The sequence below is a fragment of the Eschrichtius robustus genome, chromosome 18 (assembly GCF_028021215.1).
Source record: "Eschrichtius robustus isolate mEscRob2 chromosome 18, mEscRob2.pri, whole genome shotgun sequence".
NCBI classification, from domain to species: Eukaryota; Metazoa; Chordata; class Mammalia; order Artiodactyla; family Eschrichtiidae; genus Eschrichtius; species Eschrichtius robustus.
The window spans coordinates 10,196,383-10,223,181 of record NC_090841.1 but is presented as its reverse complement, the minus strand read 5'-3'; the positions used below and the strand labels follow the sequence as shown (position 1 = coordinate 10,223,181).

Sequence of the window (26,799 nt, the reverse complement as noted above, 5' to 3'; positions counted from 1 at the left end):
AATACATTTTCACAAACTGCCCAGTTGTATTTGTTCTTTCATTATCCCCAGAGTAAAAGAATAAAGGAATGTAGAATAAATAGTCTTAGCTTTATCTTTGAAAGTTTAAAACAATTTATTAAAAAAAAAATCATAAGGAAGTTTTTCCGCCTCCTCCTTAGTCCCCTGGTTCCCTAGTGTATAAATAAGACATTTTTCCCTCCCTGAAACCCAGCCTTTGTGTTCTGTAGTCTGTGGTTTTACTATTATCCAAATACTTATGGATCAACATTGAAGATAATCTTAGCAGACACGTAACAAGTACCTTTGTGATACCTGCTCACTTTATACCCTTTTCTGGGTAGGCTACTTACACAGACTTACCTGAGAACAATTTTGCTTTGTAATAACATGCACAGTGCTCACCAGTTCCTCATTGATTGCGGAGGTGGAGACCGGTGGGTGGCCATTGGACTCACACATTTCCCTTTGTTGTATTTTTCAGAAATTGAGGCGAAGGAAGCATGTGACTGGCTCCGTGCTGCCGGGTTTCCGCAGTACGCTCAGTTATATGAGGGTAAGTTGGGCTCTTCTTCTCTCTTTATAAAGAGGATAAACTCAAAATATGTCCTGTGGTGTGTTTTGACTTCCAGATCTTTCTCAAGCATTTTTTTCCTCTTGCTTTCTCCTTGCCTCCACCTTTGCAATGCCCAGGGCTTATACTGATGCCGATTTAGGAATGAGGCTTGCTTCCTGAGCCTGCCTCACCTTCTGCCCCTCCCTGCTTCTCCCTTCTTTACTTTTTGCTTTGCTCTTTCTGCTTCTCATCTCTACCGCCGATCCCAGCTCTGCCTTTTCCTTCCAGTGTTCTGCCATCAGCAGCTTTTCTGCACTTCCTTCCTTATCCTTTTCCGTGTTTTTTCGTCACTCTCTGTTTTCTTGAAAGTACAATAAATGAATTGTTGATAAATTTCCTAGAAATCACAAAACTAATTTATCTTGAGACTTTTCTTGAGTTCTGTTTACTTAACCTGAAAATGCTTAAGATGTAACATGGATCGGATGTTATTTTTCAGGGTTTTAAGTAAGGTGCTTCTATTGCCAGCATCATACTTACTTCCATTGATGTTTTGACAGTTAATAAACTTACTCATCTTTATCTTACTGATACCTAAAATTATAACCAAAGCATCTGCTTCCTGGATAGTCGTATAGTGAATTAGTCAGGATCCCAGCAGTAAGCAGGTGGCATACTCAAGACAATCTGAGGGGGATTTATTTCTAAAAGTGTTCATTACAAAGATGTGGGCAGGGCATAGGAAACCACGAGGAACAGTCCAGGAGCCCAGAGCTTGTAGCAGCAGAGCTGTCACTACCCTAGGCCCAAAGCCATAAATGGAGGGAGAGGGTGCCAGAACCCAGAAGGAGAGAAGATCTCAGAGCAGGCCCTAGGAGTGGAGGACACAGCTGGTGATGGCAGCCTCCCCTGGAGACAACCAGGAGAGTAAATGCCCTGACCTCACACTCCTCCCTCCCTCCATCTCCAGCCAGGGCTTCCCATTGGCCAAACACAAAAGGAAGCAGAGGACATGGATCCCCTTGAATGCCATCCACAGCTGATCCTGGGGCACAAAGCAGTTCACAGAAAAGTGGAGAGTGAATCTTTAGGGGTAAACTGAGCATGTGTAGTATACTAGACAGTATAGACTTCTGTTCCTGATGACGTAAAATTCATGTAGGATGGAAAGAATCAACAAAATTAACCTTTACTCACTGGTGAATCTCATCCATTCACCTAGAAGCTCAGTTTTATATTAAAAAAAAAACAAAACAAACACACAAAAAACCTTCAACTTCTCTCACTTAAATTCTGAATGTGCTGTGAAGTCTAAAGTCTCTGATAAAAGCTTTCAAAAAACCATAGCCTTTTAGACAAGGAGGAGGGTCTTACAGTTTTGGTCTAAGCAGCCGCTATTCCCACACCCCCACCAGCAATGCACTGATTATGAGAGACCCAAAAAGGTTAAGTGACTTTTACAAGATTATAAAGTGGAAGAGTCAGAATGCTCCTTCAGTAGATAGATTTTCTACTGTAATGTGCACTCAAAATACTATGCAATTTAAATCTGAAGAGTCTATAAATGACTAAGAAGTAAAGATATCTCATAAGTGAGATGGACTTGTCAGATTGTGTTTAAGCCATATGCATTTAATGGATGTAATAAGAATAAGAAAAATACTTCTATAGAGCTTACTATGTGTCAGCTACTGTTCAAAGCACTGTACATGTACTATTCATTTAATATTCACAACACCATAGGGGAGGTATTATAATTATCATCATCCCCATTTTACAGATGAGGAAACAGAGTCCCAGAGGAGGTTAAGTGACTTGCCCACAGTCTACAGCTAGTGAGTAGCAGAGCCACGACTTAAAAAGCCAGAGCAGCTGGGCTTCCATGTCTGTGTTCCTCATGACTACACATTAACTCCCTCTCTAGCAGAATGAGACAGTCTACATTCAGGCACCGTCTGGAATTCACTCTGGAATTCACTTTTTCTCACCAGAAGAGGAATTGTTTCTCTTTTCAACTTACAATAAGAAAATTGGTACCCTTAGATTTATTATGATTGGCAAATGTCAAATATAAGATGAGAAAGAGAAAGAATGGTAGGATGATGATAATGGACCAACATTGATGGTTAGATTTGGCCATGGACTCTATTCCAATGATCTCCAGATTTTTACCTCCACAAATGAGGTACCTAAAATTAACACTGTGACCTGAGCATTGCCCATGACCTCCAAATCTGGCATGAGTAGTCTGTGGGAGAAAAGTTACAATGTTGGAATTTCTCCTTTTTTATTGGATAGAATCATTGTTTGAGTATTTTGCTGATACTCCAAAGTGACTCAAGATTTTGCTACAAAATAAAATACTTGAGGCCTTTGAGCTTCCGGTATTTTCCTTTCTGAAGGAAAAAAAAAAATCTGCCAAACTAAGTATTTCATGAACGGATCAGGACAGAAGTCAGCAACCTCCACCTTAGGTGGGTGGTGAGAGTGGGAAGGTTCTCCATACAGGCAAAAGTCTGTGATAGTGATTAGCTATAAAAATGCAGGCACTTGGTATGCAATCCTATCCAAGGTCAAACACTTGGTTATTTTCATATTTCACACTTCTTTGTATTCTTAAAAGCAGTTATTGGGATAAAAGTAAAACTTTCTGCTCTCTATGCATTACCAACACACCTGTCAATGGGGAGTAACTGCTGTTAAGATCAGCCATGAGTACAGAAACGTGGTGGCCTGAAGATATTGGTGCCCATTCAGATAAAACAAGGCGCATAAACTCCTTTGTCTCTCTTTGTCTCTTTCAGACTCACAATTTCCCATCAACATTGTGGCTGTCAAGAACGATCATGATTTTCTTGAAAAAGACCTTGTAGAACCTCTTTACAGGTAAATCATGTGAAGTATTTTTGTTTCTTTTGATTGTTCAATGTCTAATAGTTATCACTATATTGAGGGGCAAGTTCAACAACAATTCAGTAAGTACTTATTGAGCGCCTACTATATGCCAGGCATGGGTCCAGGCTCTAAGTATATTATGGTGAGCATGATCAGTCCCTGGTTTCATGGAGCTTAAATCCTAGTAGGAAGCTTCAGACAATAGATTGGGAAAAAGAGAGAGTGAGTGAGAGAAAAAGAGGGAGAAGGAGAGATTATCTCAGAGAGTGTTAAGCTATGTTTAAAAAGTAAAACAAACTGAGGCTATAGACAGTGATTGGGTGTGGGTGGGTTAGTGGGAGAAGGCATTGTGGGGGACCAGAGCATGAGTGGTCAGGGAGGGCCCTGTAGAGCTCCATGAGTATGTCAAACTCAGCTGTATTTTTTGCAAAGACAAATGATTATATCAGCAAACTAGAATATGTAAGCTCAAGTAATTATATCTGCAAACTGAAATATTTAAGCCTTCACTATGTGATAGATGATATAAGGAGACAAAGATGTATAGATGAATAACTCCCTCCCCTCAGAGAATGTCTAATCTGGTTGGAGAAATCTAACTGAAGAAATGAACCATACATACATGAACAAATAAAACAATTATAATTTGAGTAATAATAAAAGATGTCAATGTAATCAATATCTCTGAACAATTAAATGTGCATGAGAGGTTCTATGTGTCTGTAGGAATTTGAAGTTTCCTAACTAAAGCCCTGGAGAGAGGTCAGAGCTGGAAATAAATATTAGTTACAAGAGGTGAGTCATTTTTCCAAGGCTACAGAGCTAGTTATGGGCTAAACTGACTTTAAAACTGCAGTCCTCATAACTTGCAGTCCAACATTTTTTCCTTGTACATTCTGCATTTGACATAGAAGAGATGGTAGTTTAGGGACTTCCCTGGTGGCACAGTGGTTAAGAATCTGCCTGCCAACGCAGGGGACATGGGTTTGAGCCCTGGCGCAGTGGTTAAGGATCCGCCTGCCAATGCAGGGTACACGGGTTCGAGCCCTGGTCCGGGAAGATCCCACATGCCGCGGAGCAACTAAGCCCGTGCCCCACAACTAATGAGCCTGTGCTCTAGAGAAAGCCTGTGCACAGCAACGAAGACCAACACAGCCAAAAAAAAAGAAAAGAAGAGATAGTTTATAGAGGAAAGTAATGATGAGGAAAACTTTTGTCAAGATAAGGACACACCAATATATATTAGAATAGTGTATAAGTAACCATACGCTTGCTGATTTCTGTAGACATATATATTTCTGCATTCATAAGCTGGTCACTCTGTGATTCCTATATGAAGATAGATTTGCGTTAAGGAATGATCTCTGAATGTTGAAGGAAAGCATTACTGTGGGTTTGCTTAAGTGGGTAGAAGAGCAAAGAACTCTTCAAATCTCAAATTGCAGGAACTGGCTATTTGGACTCAAAAACAAACAAGCACAAAATGCCATTTGTGAGCGTTTACAAGAAGAATGGGTAGTTTGGTTGTAATTCGTTTTTTTATATATATATAAATTTATTTTATTTTATTTTTGGCTGCATTGGGTCTTCGTTGCTGCATGCGGGCTTTCCTTAGTTGCGGCGAGTGGGGGCTACTCCTTGTTGCAGTGCACGGGCTTCTCATTGCGGTGGCTTCTCTTGTTGTGGAGCACGGGCTCTAGGTGCACGGTCTTCAGTAGATGCGGCACGTGAGCTTAGTTGCTCCGCGGCGTGTGGGATCTTCCCGGACCAGGGCTCGAACCTGTGTCCCCTGCATTGGCAGGCGGGTTCTTAACCACTGTGCCACCAGGGAAGTCCTGGTGGTAATTATTTAAAGGCAATGAGTTGGAAAAGCGTTGTTTTCTCCTCAGCATGTCTGATGCACACCAAGGCTTCATCCAACTCAGAACTATTCCACCACCACCTCATCCTGAGTTTTCCCTCTTAGTTTTAACCAAGAGTATTTTTACTAGTAAGCTGGCATTTTTTAAAAGAAATAATTTTTATCGTTAATTGTATTATATTACATTATCTTTTTCCCAATTGAATTTTCTTGCATACTCATAGATCTTTGATTCTCTAATTATGCCTTTTGTTGTTTTCTTCCCCGGTTTTATTGAGATATAATTGACATACAGCACTGTATATGTTTAAAGTTTACAGCATAATGGTTAGACTTACATAATTATGAAATGTTTACCACAATAGGTTTAGTGAACATTCACCATCTCATATAGATACAACATTAAAGAAATAGAAAAAAAAATTTTTCCTTGTGATGAGAACTCTTACGATTTACTCTCAACAATGTTCAGATATGTGACATACAGCAGTATTAATTATCTTTATCATTTTGTACATTACATCTCTACTACTAATTTATCTTATAACTGGAAGTTTGTACCTTTTGATCACCTTCATCCAATCCCCCCTCCCCCCACCTCAGGTAGCCACAGATCTGATCTTTTTTCTGTAAGTTTGTTTGTTTTTGAAGTATAATTGACCTACAACTCTATGTTAGTTCCTGGTATATAACATAGTGATTCTATATTTCTATACATTTCAAAATGATCACCACAGTAAGTTTGGTTGTCATCTGTTGCCATACAGAGATATTACATAATTATTGACTATATTCCCCATACTGTACATTTTATACCTGTGACTCATAATTCTGTAAACGAAGATTTGTACCCCTTAATCTCCCTTAACTATTTCTCTCCTCCCTCCACCCCCCTCCCATCTGGCCACCACCTGTTTGTTTTCTGTCTCTATGACTCTGTTTCTGTTTAGATATATTTGCTTATTTTGTTTTTTAGATTCCATATATAAGTGAAATCATCCCAGTTGAATTTTTAAATCTATATTTTCTTTAAGTCAAGGTGTTCTGTATATTTATAAAGCAAAATTCACTATTTTCAGTGTACAGTTCTTTGAGTTTTGATAAATGCCTACAATCATGTAACCACCACCACAACCAAGATATAGAACGGCTCCATCACCTAAAAAAACTCCCTGGTTCACCTTTGTCATCAACCTACTCTCAACCCTTGGCAACCATGATCTGGTTCTTGTACCCATAGTTTTGCCTTTTCCAGAATGCTATATAAGTGAAATCAAACAGTATGTAGCCTTTCGAGTCTGCCTTTGTTTCACTAATGCACCTAAGATTCATCCGTGTTGCATGTATCAATATAATTGCTCAGTAGTATTCCATTGTGTGGATATACTACAATTTGTCTATCCATTCACCAGATGAAGAACATTTGAGTTGTTGCCACTTTGGGTGGCTATAATGCCCCTATAAACATTCATATTCAAGTTTTTGTGTGTACATAAGTTTTCATTTCTTTTGGGTAAGTTCCTAGGAATGGGATTGTAGGGTGCATATGATAAGTATATTTGAACTTTATAAGAGACCACCAAACATTTCCAAAGTGACCATACCATTTTGTATTACCACCAACGATGTATGAGAGTTCCAGTTGCTCCACATCTTCGTTGGTACTTGGTGTTGTCAGTTTTTGTTTTGTTTTGTTTTTAACCATTCTAGTAGGTGTCTAGTGTTTCTCATTGTGATTTAAATTTGTATGTCCTTAATGAGTCATGACGTTGAATGTCTTTTCATGTGCTTATTTGCCATTCATATATCTTCTCTAGTAAAGTGTCTGTTTGAGTCTTTTGCCTATTTTTAAAATTTGGTTGTTTGTTTTCTTATTGAGTTTTTATATTTTCTGCCAGTCTGTAGCTTATTTTTTCAATCTCTTAACAATGTCTTTCACAGAAGTGTTGAATTTTACTGGAGTCCAGTTTATCATTTTTTTTTCATGTTTTTAATGTCACACCTAAGAAATTTTGCCTAACATAAGGTCACAACTATTTTCTCCTTTGTTTTTCTTCTGGAAATTTCAGTTTTATGTTTTATGTGTAAATTGATGATCCATTTCAAGTTAATTTTTTATAAGGTAAAAAGTATGGCTCAAGATTCGTATTTTGCTTATCAATATCCTATTGGTTGACCACCATGTTGAAAAGACTATACTTTCTTCATTGAATTGCCTGTGCACTTATATTGTAAATCAATTGACCATATATGCATGAGTCTATTTCTAGACTCTCTATTCTGTTCCGTTTATCTATGTGTCTGTTCTTTCATCAATATGGCACTTGATTACTTAGCTTTGTGTATGTCTTGGAATCCAGTAGTGTGAGTCCTCCAACTTTGTTCTTCTTTGCCAGGATTGTTTTGGCTATTTTAGTTCCTCTGCCTTTCCATATAAATTTAAAAACAGCTTGTTGATATCAATTTTTAAAATCCTACTGGAGTATTGATTTGGATTGTGTTGAGTCTATAGATCAGTTAGGGAAGAATTGATATCTTAACAGTAACAAGACTTCTGATTCATAAACATGGTACATGTCTCTGTTTAGGTCTCTTTTGATTTTTTTTTTTTAACCCTCACTTGTAGTTTTCAGCATATGGGTAATACACATACTTGAAAGTACTTAAGAATTTCATGTTTTGTGGTGCTATTCTAAATAGTACTGTTTTTTATTGTTTCGGTCTCCAATTGTTCATTGCTAGTATTTTTTTTTATTTTTTGTATATTGTTCATTTGCATCCTGCAGTCTTTCTACACTTACTCATTAGTTCTAGTAGCTTACGCATAGATTTTTAAAATATAAATCAAGGATTACATTGTAAACCGAGAATAAAAATTTCATTCCATATTTTTAAATCAGGATTGTAGGAGCAAACCGGTTCTGATTGTGCAGTTCTATTCATTGGATGACATATGTGTCTGAGTGGGTCAAGCTTTGAATCTCAAACACATGGGTGGTAAATCCTTATCTACTCACTGCTGCATGTGATCTAAGGTGCCTTGACTAAGTTCTGGACTTTTCCATCCAAGTCGACTTTAAAAAAAAAAAAAAATTTCAGCCATGATATAGATTAGCCAGTATAGAAATCATTTCAAGATAAAAAGTTCTGCATAATAAGGTAGTGTCAGCCAGAAAAATTAGGAAGCCTTCTCTTGTAGAACCCATGACCCATCTCTGATTCAGCCCATACCAGGATTCATACAGACGTACCCAAAAGACAGTACTGCATAAACATGTGGGAATGCAACAACGCCAGACACCACAGTGCTCTTGATAAGGGCCCAGCTTGTGTAAAATTGGTTAGAGTGGCAGGAGGTTGTTATCATTGGAATAATTCTTAGGACAGCTACGTCTCCAAAAATATTATGAAATAAGAAAAGCATTTGGCTGGAGGTATGTGAGCTGAGATTCTCAGGGCGCAGGAGCAGTGGGTAGAACAGAGGCCAAAGGAGTAGTCACAGCGGGGTGATCAAAAGAAACAGGCAGAGTAGGTAGGCAGAGATGGAGGTAGCCTGGCTGAAGGGAACACCCGTGGAATTTCTTTGCCTTCCTTATGAGTTCCTTCAAGACACAGATTTCCTGAAAGCAGGCTGAAGGAAGACTTCCAGCCTGAGGGCAGTGACAGCACTTTTAAAACTTTGAGATTGATGAGCAGTTAATTAGACACTCACCCACTCACATGGTATATTATGATTAATGCCTGGAGAGCAATAAGGGGTTTTGATTTTGTTCGTTTTCTTCCTCTTGCACTGCAGACACAGTGATAGAGCTGGTCTCACGTTTTATTTTTAAAGCTTTGTGGGCTCTACATTTCTCATGCATATTTGAAATGCTGAGCTAATGCAGAATCCTAACGGGAATCATAGCCAGAGGGCACGTAGCTTCTGCCAGGTAGGCAAATGAAAACAAGAGAGCCGAAGGTCTCCTGTAAATGTTACCCACAAGAATCTTACTCACCTTTTTTTGTTTGGAAGTTTCTCTCCTGTGTGGACAGACAATTAATGTCCTGGGTCCCGATTTACACTTGGAGAGTTGTTGAGCAGTGTTAACTTTTCATTGGCTTGAAAAAATAGGTTGTACTAAGGATGTCCATGGCTGGGAAGACTGACGCCTGGCTGGGCATATGTAGATGTGTGGCTCTCATGTTCAGGTCTCGGAAACCAGACAGGTCTGCTGTCTTTAGTGAAGGTGTGAACCTCCAGAATGGTGACCATGCCTCACCATTGCTTCTGCAACTCTGACAGCGCCAGTACACAGTAGCCGTCTGTAAATATTTGTTACTGCAAGTCAGAACAGTGCAGTCTCTGTTATCTTAGCAACCACAATTATAATTCTGTTTTGATGTGTTTTGATTGAATCTGTAATTGAAAAATAATTTCCCCTGTGAGTAATGAAAAGCTAATTGCAAGTCTAAGTACCTGGGTGAGCTAACTGAAACTAACCATCTCAAAATGCAGGCATAGCCAAGGTATCACAATACCTTGCAAAGTTTGTCCCCTTTAAGGCAAATTGCAGCAAATCAAAGCTCCTGAATGAGATTTTTAAGAGGTAGCATGTTCTATTAGCATTTTGGTTTGGGACATTTTCTCAGACTGCTAACACAGGGCCTTGATGCCCAAGATGATCTCTGAATTTCTAATTTAATGTTAGATCTGCCTAACTTATGTTGTTAATAAATACTAACTAATCACAACATGTATAAAACAAGGGCATTCACCTTGTTCAGTACTGTTTTATGGAGATATGGAATTGATTAGGATTATAGTGCATCTGTCACTGCCCTTTGTATTTAAAAGGACAACTAATGACAATGTATTATAATGTGGGATGAGGGAGAGGGTAAGAGAGAGTGCTGACAAAAGTGATTTTTACAGTTTACCTCTACACACAAAGGCACATATTTGATTTGAGTTATTTAAGTAATAGTAATAATTTTAAATAATGGTAGTCTATGAAAATGGATAATATACTTTAAATTTTCCCTTTAAGAATATCACAGAAAATGTACAATGTCATATATTGTGTTATGTCATATAATAATTTGTGACAATTACCTAAACTGAAACCATAGACAAATCATTGGGAGAAGGATATAGGTGGTTACATGATAATCATGGTCATTTTGAAATTCTGAATCTATAAATTAAATACAAATCCCATTAAGGGGTGATTTCATTTCTTTAGAACACAAAGTGCTCACCAAGCATGGCTCTAAGTATCGTACAAATATTTACTCATTTAATTCTCATAACAACCCTATAAGATAGGCTCTAACATCATTCCCATTTTACAGATGAGGAAACAGAGGCACAGAGGTATGAAATAACTTGTCGATTTACAGTTAGTAAATAGCACTGCTAGGACTCAAAGCCACACAGGCTGCTTCTGGAGTTTCCAAAGAGAGCTTAGGTCTTTTTGTGAAACACAATTTGGAGTGTTTTTCATGTCCTCCTTTAAAGTTAATTCTTCCCAAGATGTTTATGTTGCCTTGTGATTTTCTGAATTCAACTTGTAAGTCCCAAGGTTAGAAATTCTCATTGCATTTGTGCCTTCATGGACCTCAACTGTAAAAAAATAATCGTATTAAAGTAAGAGTTTAAAGCACACTTTGTTCTTTTGTGAAGAGTTTAGAACCGATTTACTGTTGGAGAGTAGCAGTACTTTGTCAACTGTTCCTTCAATTCATTTCATCAGGGCTGTCTCTTGAGGGCCTTACTTTACTATGGAGACAAATGAGACAGAATCCTCACCCTGAGATCTCAGGCTAATGCTGTGATTCTCAACCCGAGATGGGGCAGCAGTTTGCCCTGTCTCGAGGTCTGGGAACGTTTTTGCTTGTCACACCTGGGGTGATGCTACTGGCATCTAATGGGCGGGGCCAGAGATGCTGCTAACCTCCCACAATGCACAAGGTAGCACCCCCCCACAAGGAATTATCTGTCCCCAAGTGCCCACGGTGCCTCGGTTGAGAAATGAGTAATGATTTACTTGGACAAATGATGTAATCGCTGTAAGTACAGGATAGCTAAGGGGGAAAGGGCTTCAGAGACAGCTTCCTGGGAAAATGACCCTAAAATGCCAGTAGGAATTACCCAGACAAGAACACATGAAATTTTGATGTGATTATTTTGAACTTTCACTTTTGTTTTTATAACTAATTTAATGTGCAGGAAAGGCATCTTCATCCCCACCCCCACCTGCCACCACAAACCTCACCCCAAGGTAGCCTGTATAGAATGGGAGCAGCCATGGAGTACAGACAAGTACAGACATGGGAGGGTCAAAGATAGGGGATTTCCCACATGAGAAACATTGATCTTTCTATATATTTTTTTAACATCTTTATTGGGGTATAATTGCTTTATATTGTTGTGTTAGTTTCTGCTGTATAACAAAGTGAATCAGCTATACATATACTTATATCCCCATATCCCCTCCCTCTTGCATCTGCCTCCCACCCTCCCTATCCCACCCCTCTAGGTGGTCACAAAGCACCGAGCTGATCTCCCTGTGCTATGTGGCTGCTTCCCACTAGCTATCTATTTTACATTTGGTAATGTATATATGTCCATGCCACTCTCTCACTTCGTCCCAGCTTACCCTTCCCCCTCCCCGTGTCCTCAAGTCTACTCTCTACGTCTGCATCTTTATTCCTGGCCTGCCCTAAGTTCTTCAAAGCATTTTTTTTTTTTAGATTCCATATATATGTGTTAGCATATGGTATTTGTTTTTCTCTTTCTGACTTAATTCACTCTGTATGACATACTCTAGGTCCATCCATTTGTAGTGTATATCACTACAAATAACTCAATTTCATTTCTTTTTATGGCTGAGTAATATTCCATTGTATATATGTGCCACATCTTCTATATCCATTCATCTGTCATTGGACACTTAGGTTGCTTCCATGTCCTGGCTATTGTAAATACTGCTGCAGTGAACATTGTACATGACTCTGAGTTACGGTTTTCTCAGGGTATATGCCCAGTAGTGGGATTGCTGGGTCATATGGTAGTTCTATTTTTAGTTTTTTAAGGAACCTCCTACTGTTCTCCATAGTGGCTGTATCAATTTACATTCCCACCAACATTGTAGGAGGGTTCCCTTTTCTCCACACCCTCTCCAGCATTTATTGTTTGTGGATTTTTTAATGATGGCCATTCTGACCAGTGTGAGGTGATACCTCATTGTAGTTTTCTTTTGCATTTCTCTAATGATTAGTGATGTTGAGCATCCTTTCATGTATTTGTTGGCAATCTGTTTATCTTCTCTGGAGAAATGTCTATTTAGGTCTTCTGCCCATTTTTGGATTGGGTTGTTGGTTTTTTTGATATTGAGCTGCATGAACTGCTTGTATATTTTGGAGATTAATCCTCTGTCAGTTGCTTCATTTGCAAATATTTTCTCCCATTCTGAGGGTTGTCTTTTTGTCTTGTTTCTGATTTCTTTTGCTGTGCAAAACTTTTAAGTTTCACTAGGTCCCATTTGTTTATTTTTGTTTTTATTTCCATTTCTCTAGGAGGTGGGTCAAAAAAGATCTTGCTGTGATTTATGTCATAGACTGTTCTGCCTATGTTTGCCTTTAAGAGTTTTATATTGTCTAGCCTTACATTTAGGTCTTTAATCCATTTTGAGTTTATTTTTGTGTATGGTGTTAGGGAGTGTTCTAATTTCATTCTTTTACATGTAGCTGTCCAGTTTTCCCAGCACCACTTATTGAAGAGACTGTCTTTTCTCCATTGTATATTCTTTCCTCCTTTATCAAAAATAAGGTAACCATATGTACGTGGGTCTATCTCTGGGCTTTCTATCCTGTTCCATCGGTCTAGATTTCTGTTTTTGTGCCAGTACCATACTGTCTTGATTACTGCAGCTTTGTAGTATAGTCTGAAGTTAGGAAGCCTGATTCCTCCAGCTCCGTTTTTCTTTCTCAAGATTGCTTTAGCTATTTGGGGTCTTTTGTGTTTCCATACAAATTGTGAAACTTTTTGTTCTAGTTTTGTGAAAAATGCCATGGGTAGTTTGATAGGGATTGCAGTGAATCTGTAGATTGCTTTGGGTAGTATAGTCATTTTCACAATGTTGATTCTTCCAATCCAAGAACATGGTATATCTCTCCGTCTGTTTGTATCATCTTAAATTACTTTCCTCAGTGTCTTATAGTTTTGTTCATACAGGTCTTTTGTCTCCTTAGGTAGGATTATTCCTAGGTATTTTATTCTCTTTGTTGCAGTGGTAAATGGGAGTGTTCCCTTAATTTCTCTTTCCGATTTTTCATCATTAGTGTGTAGAAATGCAGCAGATTTCTATGCATTAATTTTGTATCCTGCTACTTTACCAAATTCATTGATTAGCTCTACTAGTTTTCTGGTAGCATCTTTAGGATTCTCTATGTATAGTATCATGTCATCTGCAAACAGTGACAGTTTTACTTCTTTGCCAATTTGGATTCCTTTTATTTCTTTTTTGTCTCTGATTGCTGTGGCTAAAACTTCCAAAATTACGTTGAATAATAGTGGTGAGAGTGGGAAACCTTGTCTTGTTCCTGATCTTAGTGGAAATAGTTACAGTTTTTCACCATTGAGAACGATGTTGGCTGTGGGTTTGTCATATATGACCTTTGTTACATTGAGGTAAGTTCCCTCTATGCCTACTTTCTGGAGCGTTTTTATCATAAATGGGTATTGAATTTTGTTGAAAGCTTTTTCTGCATCTATTGAGATGATCATATGGTTTTTATCCTTCAATTTGTCAATATGGTGTATCACATTGACTGATTTGCATATTTTGAAGAATCCTTGCATTCCTGGGATAAACCCCACTTGATCATGGTGTATGAGCCTTTTAATGTGCTGTTGGATTCCGTTTGCTAGTATTTTGTTGAGGATTTTTGCTTCTATGTTCATCAGTGATAGTGGTCTGTAGTTTTCTTCTTTTGTGACATCTTTGTCTGGTTTTGTTATCAGGGTGACGGTGGCCTCGTAGAATGAGTTTGGGAGTGTTCCTCCCTCTGCTATATTTTGGAAGAGTTTGAGAAGGATAGGTGTTAGCTCTTCTCTAAATGTTTGATAGAATTCGCCTGTGAAGCCATCAGGTCCTGGGCTTTTGTTTGTTGGAAGATTTTTAATCACAGTTTCAATTTCAGTGCTTGTGATTGGTCTGTTCATATTTTCTGTTTCTTCCTGGTTCAGTCTTGGAAGGTTGTGCTTTTCTAAGAATTTGTCCATTTCTTCCAGGTTGTCCATTTTATTGGCATATAGTTGCTTGTAGTAATCTCTCATGATCCTTTGTATTTCTGCAGTGTCAGTTGATACTTCTCCTTTTTCATTTCTAATTCTGTTGATTTGAGTCTTCTCCCTTTTTTTCTTGATGAGTCTGGCTAATGGTTTATCAATTTTGTTTTTCTTATCAAAGAACCAGCTTTTAGTTTTATTGATCTTTGCTATCGTTTCCTTCATTTCTTTTTTATTTATTTCTGATCTGATCTTTATGATTTCTTTCCTTCGGCTAACTTTGTGTTTTTTTTGTTCTTCTTTCTCTAATTGCTTTAGGTGTAAGGTTAGGTTGTTTATTTGAGATGTTTCTTGTTTCTTGAGGTAGGATTTTATTGCTATATACTTCCCTCTTAGAACTGCTTTTGCTGCATCCCATAGGTTTTGGGTCATCATGTTTCCATTGTCATTTGTTTCTAAGTATTTTTTGATTTCCTCTTTGATTTCTTCAGTGATCTCTTGGTTATTTAGTAATGTACTGTTTAGCCTCCATGTGTTTCTATTTTTTACAGTTTTTTTTCCTGTAATTGATATCTAGTCTCATATCGTTGTGGTCGGAAAAGATACTTGATATGATTTCAATCTTCTTAAATTTACCAAGGCTTGATCTGTGACCCAAGATATGATCTATCCTGGAGAATGTTCCATGAGCACTTGAGAAGAAAGTGTATTCTTTTGTTTTTGGATGGAATGTCCTATAAATATCAATTAATTCCATCTTGTGTAATGTGTCATTTAAAGCTTGTGTTTCCTTATTTATTTTCATTTTGGTTGATCTTTCCATAGGTGAAAGTGGGGTGTCAAAGTCCCCTACTATGATTGTGTTACTGTCGATTTCCCCTTTTATGGCTGTTAGCATTTGCCTTATGTATTGAGGTGCTCCTATGTTGGGAGCATAAATATTTACAATTGTTATATCTTCTTCTTGGATTGCTTCCTTGATCATTATGTAGTGTCCTTCTTTGTCTCTTGTAATAGTCTTTATTTTAAAGTCTATTTTGTCTGATATGAGAATTGCTACTCCAGCTTTCTTTTGATTTCCATTTGCATGGAATATTTTTTTCCATCCCCTCACTTTCAGTCTGTATGTGTCCCTAGGTCTGAAGTCGGTGTCTTGTAGACAGCATATGTACGGGTCTTGTCTTTGTATCCATTCAGCCAGTCTATGTCTTTTGGTTGGAGCATTTAATCCATTTACATTTAAGGTAATTATCGATATGTATATTCCTATTACCATTTTCTTAATTGTTTTGCGTTTGTTATTGTAGGTCTTACCCTTCTCTTGTGTTTCCTGTCTAGAGGAGTTCTTTTAGCATTTGTTGTAAAGCTGGTTTGGTGGTGCTGAATTCTCTTAGCTTTTGCTTGTCTGTAAAGGTTTTAATTTCTCCGCGGAATCTCAATGAGATCCTTGCTGGGTAGAGGAATCTTGGTTGTAGGTTTTTCCCTTTCATCACTTTAAATATGCCCTGCCACCCCCTCTGGCTTGCAGAGTTTCTGCTGAAAGATCAGCTGTTAACCTTATGGGGATTCCCTTATATGTTATTTGTTGCTTTTCCCTTGCTGCTTTCAATATTTTTTCTTTGTATTTAATTTTTGATAGCTTGATTTATATGTGTCTTAACGTGTTTCTCCTTGGATTTATCCTGTATGGGACTCTCTGCACTTCCTGGACTTGATTGACTGTTTCCTTTCCCATATTAGGAAAGTTTTCAACTATAATCTCTTCAAATATTTTCTCAGTCCCTTTCTTTTTCTCTCCTCTTCTGGGACCCCTATAATTCGAATGTTGGTGTGTTTAATGTTGTCCCAGAGGTCTCTGAGACTGTCCTCAATTCTTTTCATTCTTTTTTCTTTATTCTGCTCTGCAGTAGTTATTTCCACTATTTTATCTTCCAGGTCACTTATCTGTTCTTTTGCCTCAGTTATTCTGCTATTGATTCCTTCTAGAGAATTTTTAATTTCATTTATTGTCTTGTTCATCATTGTTTGTTTGCTCTTTAGTTCTTCTAGGTCCTTATTAAACATTTCTTGTATTTTCTCCATTCTAAGATTTTGGATCATCTTTACTATCATTACTCTGAATTCTTTTTCAGGTAGACTGCCTATTTCCTCTTCATTTGTTTGGTCTGGTGGGTTTTTACCTTGCTCCTTCATCTGCTGAGTATTTCTCTGTCTTCTCATTTTGCTTAACTTACTGTGTTTGGGGTCTCCTTTTCTCAGGCTGCAGGTTCATAGTTCCTGTTGTTTTTTTGTCTGCCCCCAGTGGGTAAGGTTGGTTCAGGGGGTTGTGTAGGCTTCCTGGTGGAGGGTACTGGTGCCTGTGCTCTGGTGGATGAGACCGGATCTTGTCTTTCTGGTGGGCAGGACCACGTCCGGTGGTGTGTTTTGGGGTGTCTGTGAACTTACTACGATTTTAGGCAGCCTCTCTGCTAATGGGTGGGGTTGTGTTCCTGTCTTGCTAGTTGTTTGGCATAGGGTGTCCAGCACTGTTGCTTGCTGGTCCTTGAGTGGAGCTGGGTCTTAATGCTGAGACGGAGATCTCTGGGAGAGCTCTCACCGATTGATATTACGTGAGGCCGGGAGGTCTCTGGTGGTCCAATGTCTTGAACTCGGCTCTCCCACCTCACCTCAGAGGCTCAGGCCTGACAGCCAACCGGAGCACCAAGACCCTGTCAGCCACACGGCTTTTGGGAAGTCTGAGGTCTTCTGACAGCGTTCAGTGGGTGTTCTGTAGGAGTTGTTCCACATGTAGATGTATTTTTGATGTATTTGTGGGGAGGAAAGTGATCTCCATGTCTTACTCCTCCGCCATCTTGAAGGTCCTCTCTCGTCACACCTCCTGTTGCTAGAGCATCCACATTTCATCAGGGCTGCCAGCTGGCAGATCCCACCAAGCCATCCGCTTCTTGGTCAGTAGCTCCCTGCACAGCTGGTACCCAGGGCCCAACTCTAATGAGCCCGTGAAACCGCTGATGATGGGGTTTTCCTGATCTTTATATTTTTAAATGGCCTCTTATGTAACCTCTTCCAACCAGCTACTCAAAATGACTTCAGGAAGAATACGCAAGAAACTACAAAATAGGACAGCAGGGCCAAAGAAGGAGTTTATATTATTAATATTATTCACTTCTCTCTATATATATTTTTAGATATTTGTATTGCATTTTTAAAAATATTAGCAATGTTTTTAAAAATGCCTTGCTTTGCCACATAAATAATAGATGACCATGGCTACCATTTTGTGAGTGTTTACTATATGTTGACTAGTATACTAAGCTCTTGACATTGATCTCATTTAATTCTCACAAGAACCTACGAACAACTGGTGCTATTATTATTGCTGTTGTTGTTCAGAATTCAGGGGGACCAGACTCCTCCTGGTTTGATCAGCTGGGTGGTAGTGATGCCCTTCCTTGAGTCAGGAAACAGCCGAGGAGGGAGGTGAGGGGAGTCCGGCCAGGGTCTGAGAGGGGGAAGGAGTGATAAGCTGAGGCACCTGAGGGGCCAGTGCCAGTGGAAGTGTCCAGGTGCAGTTGGGTGTGCGGGTGTGTGGAGCTGGACAGGGGCCTCAGCTGGAGACAGAGATGTAAAGTCATCTGCATATGAAGGTATGAGGTCCCGAGAGTGGGACAGTAAGGAGAAGAAGACCAAGGCTGGTCGAGGGGGACCCCACGTCTATGGGGCAGGCAGGGGGAGGAGCCGAGAGACGCCCCTTAGCACCAGAGAGTGAGTGCTTTGTACCATCCAGTTCTCTCCCTCCACCTGGGCTGTTTTGCTTTCTTTCAATTTTCTCAGAAATCTCTGGTATGACCCTTGCTTCAACTTGGACTAATTCTCACTAGAGAAATTTTATCTGGATTAGATGCAATTGTTGGGAACAGTTAAAAAGCTAAGGACACCCCATCTGACTTCTCTGATGCAGGAATATGTGAATTTAAACTTTGTCTGAAATCCCCAAACTAAAGAAGCCCAAGAAAACCTGGACTTTTTTAGCTCTTTACTTTTGGACCACTGTGGCCGATGTCCTTTATTGATTTGCCAAAGGAACTTACACTCTTCCCTGCAACCCTCATTATTAGAGTCTATTGCTTATTTAAAATTATTTTCTGGGGATGTAACGTATAGCGTGGTGACTACAGTTAACAATACTGTGTCGCATATTTGGAAGTTGCTAAGAGAGTAGAACTTAAAAGTTCCCATCACAAGAAAAAAAATTAGTAACTATGTGTGAAGATGGATGTTAACTAAAGTTATTGTGGTGATCATTTCACAGTATATATAAATATCAAATCATTATGTTGTACACCTTAAACTTATACAATGTTCTACATCAATTGTATCTCAATTGAAAATATATAATATACAAGTTACCAGTCCCACACGTACATCCTTTCCCCCTTAATCAACATCACATACTACTTCATTTTCTTTGCATAGTGAGATCCGTCCATGCTTAACCATTTCTCTCCCACGCCTCCACTGACATCCAGGGACAGTTTGTGGGGTTATGGGCTGGAAGAGGGGTCAGCATTTCTGCTGCCGCCAGGACCATGTGGTAGAAGAGCAGCCAGAGTGAAAAGCTCAGCAAGGGGGAGGCATGGCCTTCACTGGCTCAGCTGTGGCATGGTGACAGCCACTTGTGGACTTCTAATTACACTCTCCCCCCCACCCCAGACACCGTAAGGCCATCCTACTGGATGGCCTGTCATATTTGAAAGGCCCCACGTTGGGTGAGTACATACCAGACAAGTCCACGTGGCATAGCTCTCCACCCTGCTCTGCAGAATCTGTTTTGTAAACTCCCAGACAGACGGGGAACCTTTCCCAGGCCCCGCAGAGGCGGAGCTGCAGCTCCCGGAGGTGCTCGCCTCTGATCCCCGGAGCAGGTGACTTGTTTCTGACCATCTTGGAGCGCCACACCCGGAACACTCCTAAAGAGCCAGGGCTAGAGACCTTTAGCCTCTGACACTTGAGTGGAGGGTGAGAAGTTCAGGCTGCAGCTTTAATCCGAATCAGATGAACCCGTACCCCTGCTTGTTATTCCTCTTGAGGCTTTGGCAGGAATATTAGAAAAATATCACAGGAAACTGACCATTAAGTCAGCATGGGAGACCTCATGACCAATCTAAAGTTGGCAGTTTAAATGTGAAATACAAACCTAAGATACGAAGAAGGAAAGGGCTCCATTGCTTTCATTTATACGTCAAGTGCAGAGGGCCACTGTGTGTCTCCCCAGGCTCTGTCACAGTGCCAGAGGGGGGACTTTGCTCAGACAGGGCCCAGACCACCCTCCCCGTCTCCCTCTGGTCCCCGCACGCTCCCTGCTCACGAGTCCCCAGCCCTCCCAGCAAGCACGCTGCCTGCCTTTCCCTCGTTCTCCTGCTGGCCCCTGGGCTCTGCCCTCCCAGGCATCCCCTCCATGCTCAGGGCAGTCTGGACACAGCTCACTTCACACTGACCCTGGCCTCACTCCCTCTGGGTGTGGTTAGCTGGGGAGGCGAGGGACTCCCTCGCAGTTCCAAAGTGCTCGCCGGTAGGAACCGTATCTTGTTCGGTGGCACATCATGGGCGCCTGGTGCTCCGTGGCCCTGTGCCGGGCAGGAATTCAATAACTGTTTGTTAAGTTGAACTGGAACCTGGCAGAAAATAACCTGTCAGCTCACGAATTATTTTACTGCTTCTACATGTGAGAGAATATTGTGTGGCGATAAATTATTCATTTTCTCTTCAAAATACCCTAAATCTCTCTGCTGCTGAGCTACACTTCTTCTTGGGGATCATTCACTGCTCAGCCCTCTACTCAGGCTTCTCTGAAACTGCTCGCGATGACTGCTGAACCCAAAAGGCATATTTTAGGTTTTGTATCACTTACTCTTTCTTAAACATTTGATACAACTAACCAACTGCTCCCCCCTGTCTGTAACGCTCGTTCTGTGGCTTCCATCTCTGACTACACCTTCCCCAGCCCAGCTCCTCCTCCTCCACCCAGGCCTTGAGCACGGGAGTTTCCAGGGTTCTGAATTCTCCCTGGATAATTGGTTTAATTATTATGTATCCTCTGTGTATATCATCTACATGCCGATCATTCCCAAGTAGGTCTGGATGTCGCAAGGTGCCCCAAAATTTAACGCATCACAATGTAAGCTTGTTATCTTCTCCATATCCCAGCTCCCAGTACCTCCCTATTTCACTGTTTTCTATGTTTAAAGGCACAGTGACCAAAGCCTGAAATGCAGTCATCCTCTATTTCTCCCTGGCCCCCAAGCTTCTACATCACTGGCCCAGTCGTCATCTGCTGTCACTTCCTTTCTGCTCCTCTTTGCCATCTCTCACCTAAACTATTGTAACCATCTTCTACCTGTCCTTCCTCAGCTCAGTGTCCGTCCTGCCCCCAGGTGTGTTTCTGACATGCAGTGGAATTACATCACTCTCCTAATACCCTTCAAGACCCTCACCCCCACCCCCCATTGCCACAGATTGCTCCTAACATCTTCATTTGGGCCCTTCATGATCTGGCCCCTGCCCATCCCCCCAGTGATTCCCACTCACATCCTTGCGGTTCCTAGACTAAAGCATGCCATTTAATGACTGCTGGCTTTGCCTGCCGTTCTTTTAACCTGGGCGGCAAATTGCTCTTAGTCCTTCATAGCCTTGCTGAAACATTGCCTCTTCTGGGAGGTTTTGTCCTTATGTGTTCAGAAAGTGAATTGCTTCTTCTCTTATTCATCATATTTACATCCAACATGGGACTGGGAGATCCCCAAGGACAGGGACCACATCTTGCTCACCTCTGCATTCCCAGTCTCTCAACCTGTTCCTGGTACATGGTGCCCAGTGTCGGATGAACATATCTCGGCTTCTTTTCTTGTTGACTTTCCCACCAGAACCTCAAGTTTCACTTTTAAAATGAGACTTCTGACTATTTCTCCTTTACTAATGTATTAACCCTTCTAAAGGCTCCTGAAGACAACAGTAAAAATTAACAGGTTCTGGGAGCAGTGGACATTGTGGACATGACTTCTGAAAAGATCAAACTGCTTTGCTTACCTTAACATGTAAATCCAGTTTGTCCAAAGCACAAACTGGACAGCTTCATCACGTGTCATGGGTTTCCTCTTTCCGTGGAAAAGGTGGACAGGGGAAGGAGACTACCATTTATTGACTAGCCTGTGCTAGGTCCATGACATAGGCTGTCATTTCCCAGGCCCTCCTAGATTCTCCTTGAGTACGCAGGAGCAGAGAAACCTCTGGACAGGGAGAAGTCCAGCTCTCTAGCTGATGCATGGTTCCCTTGAGCAAGTGTTTCTCTCAGAGCCTTAGTCTGCTCATTTGAAAATAAAAGGGTCAGGCCAAGTGGTCCCTAGAGCCGGCCAAGTTCTAATGTTTCCTTAGCAAACATTTACCAAGTGGATTCTCTCTGAGCCAGCGCCTGTGCTGGGCGTTGGAGATGCAAATAAGGTGCAGCTCTCGGCCTGTCACATTCAGTGGAGGAGAATAATTCTTTTATCCTGACTAGGCAAGGTCTATTGTGACTATTTAAAGTCAATCACTGATTGGACCTATGTAGAAAAAGTATGTTCAGTTAAAAAAGAAAAACCTACAGAGACAATCATGTATAAAATTAACTGCTAGGACTTATGCGGATTAGAAGAATAAATTATGGTTCCTGCCTCAAAAGAGGCTGTAATCCAGTGGAAAGACACACCGTTCATGCAGCAAAGAAAATACATTTTATAATCAAAATTGTTATTCATGCAGGAATAGCTTTCCAGGCCACCAATGTTAGACCAACTCAGATTATCGGAAACGTTTTTTATTACTTTATATAAGGTATCATTAAGTTAGAGGGAAACAAATACTGATGCTAAATATTTGTCCTAAATGCAGACTGGCTGCAATCACAGCAGAACTTCACAGTGGTTTTGATAAAGTGCTGTGAATACTTCTGTTATATGACATGTTCTTTTACCTGAAGCAGCCAGTCCTTAAAGAGGCATTTCCATCTCTCCCCGGTGTGTGTTTCATCCATTTTGTATTCTTGGAGAGTCTAGCCATTGTTTACTTTACCTTATGCAAGATAAATACAGACTGATGCTATACCATGCTAGGAATGTCTACCTAGTTTCAGACCATCATAAAGAGTGTTTTCTCTCTTTTTCTTTTTTTCCCTTCTTAAAAAATCAGCTGTTTCTTTTTTTTTTCAGCTTTATTGAGGTATAATTGACAAATAAAATTATAAGATGTTTAAATTATACAACATGATGATTTGATAAAAGTATACATTGTGAAAGGAAGAGTTGAATGGTTATGTGTATGATATTTGAAATTGTATCCAGAATTTCTAAGATGTCTTTTCTTTTATAAGTCCATTTATTTGTTTGTTTATTTTATTATTTATTTATGTATTTATTTTTTTGCTGCGTTGGGTCTTAGTTGTGGCATGCGGGCTCTTCCTTGCGGCACACGGGCTTCTCTCTAGCTGTGGCTTGCGGGTTTTCTCTTCTCTAGTTGTGGTGCATGGGCTCCAGAGCTCATGGGCTCTGTAGTTTGCTGCACGCAGACTCTCTAGTTGAGGCGCATGAGCTCAGTAGTTGTGACGCGTGGGCTTAGTTGCCCCACAGCATGTGGGATCTTAGTTCCCTGACCAGGGATCGAACCCGCGTCCCCTGCATTGGAAGGAGGATTCTTTACCACTGGACCACCAGGGAAGTCCCGCTAAGATGTCTTTAATGATGACAATTTTGTAGATTGGATTGAGAACTAATAAGCAAGTAGAATCAGAACAAAAGAAATGTAGATCACTTTACATCAGTAATTTCAAAGTCCAAGAAATAAAATGATTTTTAAATGAATAAAACAAAAACTACATTTTTTAAAAATAGACTTTATTTTTAGAGCAGTTTTAGGTTCACAGTAAAATTAACCACAAAGTATGGAGAGTTCTCATATACCACCTGTACCCACACACGCACAGCCTCTTCCACCATTAACATCCCCCATCAGAGTGGCACCTTACAACTGGTGAACCTACATTGACATATCATTATCACCCAAAGTCTGTAGTTTGTATTAGGCTTCTCTCTTGGTCTTGTACATTCTGTGGGTTTTGACAAATATATAATGTTACGTATCCACCATTAGAGTATCATACGAATATTTCACTGCCCTAAAGATCCTCTATGCTCTGTCTACTCATCCCTATCATCCCTCCCTCACTCCTAATACATAGCAACCACTGATCTTCTTACTGGTTTTGCCTCTCCCAGAATGTCATACAGTTGGAATCATATAGTATGGAGCCTTTCAGATTGGCTTCTTCCGTTTAGTAATATGCATTTAAGGTTCCTCTATGTCTTTTTATGGCTTGATGGCTCATTTCTTTAGCACTGAATAATATTCCATTGTCTGGATGGACCACAGTTTATTTATCCATTCGCCTACTGAAGAACAGCTTGGTCACTTCCAAGTTTTGGCAATTATGAATAAAGCTGCTATAAACATTTCTGTGCAATGTCACCTCACACCCATTTATACTGTGGACATGTTGGCTTCAAAAGTTTTGTCACATTGTTTTATATTTTGAGTACGTATGTCTTTTAGAAATATAATATTTGTCTTTATGGCTTAAAAAAAATTCCCGTGCAAGTTTTTGTGTGCGATAAGTTTTCAACTCTTTGCGTAAGTACCTAGGAGTGCAAACTACTGGAATGTATACTAAGAGTATGTTTAGTTTTATAAAAAACTGCCAAACTGTCTTCGAAAGGGGCTGTACCATTTTGCATTCCCACCAGCAATGAATGAGAGTTTCTGTTGTTCCTCATCCTAGCCAGAATTTGGTAATACCAGTTTTAGAATTTTGTCCTTCTAGTAGGTGTGTAGTGGTATCTCATGGTTGTTTTAATTTGCAATTTTCTAATGATATATGATATACAGCATCTTTTCATATGCTTATTTGCCATCAGTGTATCTTCTTTGGGTGAGGTATCTGTTCAGATTTTTGGTCTCTTTTTTTAATTGGATTGTTTATTTTATTATTTTGAGTTTTAAGAGTTCTTCGTATGTTTTAGGTAACAGTCCTTTATCAGATATGATTTTTACAAATATTTTCTCTAAGCCTACGGCATAGCTTCTCATACACTTGACAGTTTCTTTCACAGAGCAGAAGTTTTTAATTTTAATGAAGTCCAGTTTATCAAGTATTTATTTCATAGATCGTGACTTTGATGTATCTAGAAAGTCATCACTAAACATAAACCTATGTTATCTTCTAGGAGTGTTACAGTTTTGTGCTTACATTTAGATCTGTGATCCATTTTGAGTTAATTTTTGTGAAGAGTATAAGATCTATGTCTAGACTGACTTTTTTTTGCATGTGGATATATAGTTCTTTCAACATTGTTGAAAACCTGTTTCCATTGTATTGCCTTTACTCCTTTGTCAAAGATCAGTTGGCTATATTTGTGTGGGTCTATTTCTGGGCTCTCTATTCTGTTCCATTATTCTGTTCATCTCTTCTTTCACCAGTATCATACTGTCTTGATTACTGTAGCTTTATGGTAAGTCTGGAAGTTGAATAGTGTCAATTCTCCAACTTTGTTCTTCTGCTTCAAGACTGTATTGGCTATTCTGGGTCTTTTGCCTCTCCATATAAACTTTAGAATCAGTTTGTTGTCTTATAATTTTCTGTTTAAAACTGGACATTGTAAACATTATAAATGAGGCAACTCTCAAAATCAGATCCCCTCCTCCCCAAAGTTTGTTGTTATTGTTGCTGTTTGTTTAGTGACATTCTTCAACTAATTATGTAAAGTCTGAATTCTTTGTATGACCATGGAAGTCTGTACTCAGTTAGCTTAGTGGTCTGCAAATGATTGGACAGAGAGTTCCTTAAATGTCTTGAACCAGTATGTCTGCTGGCCTTTGCCAAGGGACAGTTTGTGCATACTGGGCTATGGTTTCAGTGCTCCAGCAGGAATTTGGTAACTCTGTCTCAGGCTTTATTTCCTGCTTGTGCAGATCATCAAGGTCAGCCAGAGGAGAGAAATTAGACCTTCTCAGGTCATTCCTAGGTACGCACACAGTTCTGCACATGTGCTTGGCCTTCTAGATTCCTAAGAATATGTCAGAACTTTTCTTATTCCCTATGGGTATCTCATTTCCCCAGCTATTCCTTTCATTCCTTTTGGTCCACATCTTGTTTGGTTCAACTGTTATCACCACTTCAGGCAGCTATGGTGTTAAATAATTGCCACTGATAGTTTTTGACAAACACCCTGGGAAAAAGCTTTTCTCAGTGATGAGCTCAGTGTCAGGTTAAATAAAGATAAGCCCTGTGAATGGGGGCATTCAGTGAATGGCCAGACAGCTCAAATAATGATAATTCTTTAAAAATGGACCTTTGGGGAAGGTCAAACCCATTCTGCCCTCTCCAGTGGCTGCTAGGCTGCTGGTTTTCACAACTCCTCTGATTGTGATGCCTGTTGGCTTTTCAGAGCTCCTGCAGAGCTGAGAAAAAAAGGGCACGTTCAAGTGCCACAGAGCTCACTGTTCTTACATAGATTCAGTAATTTTTCTTACATAGGCACTACTTGGATTGTTGCAAGCATTTATTAATTTCCAGATTTTCCTAAAAAGTTGATTTTGACAATTTTTGCCAGTATTTTTGTTGTTTTTATGGAAGAGCAGAATTTTGGAGATCTTTACTCCACCATTCCCACTGGTGTTACCCACTTGCATTATTTTTATTCAGCTTTTTTGAAGTATAACTTATGTTCAAACAAATTCACCAACTTAAAGAATACAATTGGACGAGTTTTGTCAAATATATATGGTTATGTTATGTGACTATCACCACAGTCATGGTGTGGAGCATTTCCATTGCCACACTGGCAACCACTGAACTGTTTTCTGTCACTACACTTTTACCTTTGGTAAAATTTTTTATAGATGCAATCATATAGTGTACCCACTTTGTATTTGGCTTCTTTCAATCTGCACAGTGCCTCTGAGGTTCATCCATGTTGCTGTATGTATTAGGAGTTAGTGCCTTTGTATTGTTGAGTACTTCATTATATGGATATACAACAATTTTTTATCCATTTGCCTGTTGATGGACATTTGGATTATTGCCACTTTTTGCCTATTTTGTGAGTAAAGCTGCTACAAACATTCAAA

At 39.7% G+C, this 26,799-nt stretch overlaps 1 protein-coding gene across 2 annotated transcripts in view; it reads left to right on the top strand.

Annotated features, from left to right (window-relative positions):
- STARD13 (StAR related lipid transfer domain containing 13) overlaps window positions 1-26,799 on the top strand; it is a 220,722-nt gene that overhangs the window by 152,259 nt on the left and 41,664 nt on the right. For both annotated transcript variants that reach the window (XM_068526922.1, XM_068526921.1), the window contains exons 2-3: window positions 485-556; window positions 3,361-3,442. In XM_068526922.1, coding sequence (XP_068383023.1) covers window positions 485-556; window positions 3,361-3,442 — 154 coding nt within the window. The remainder of the gene's footprint in view (window positions 1-484; window positions 557-3,360; window positions 3,443-26,799) is intronic.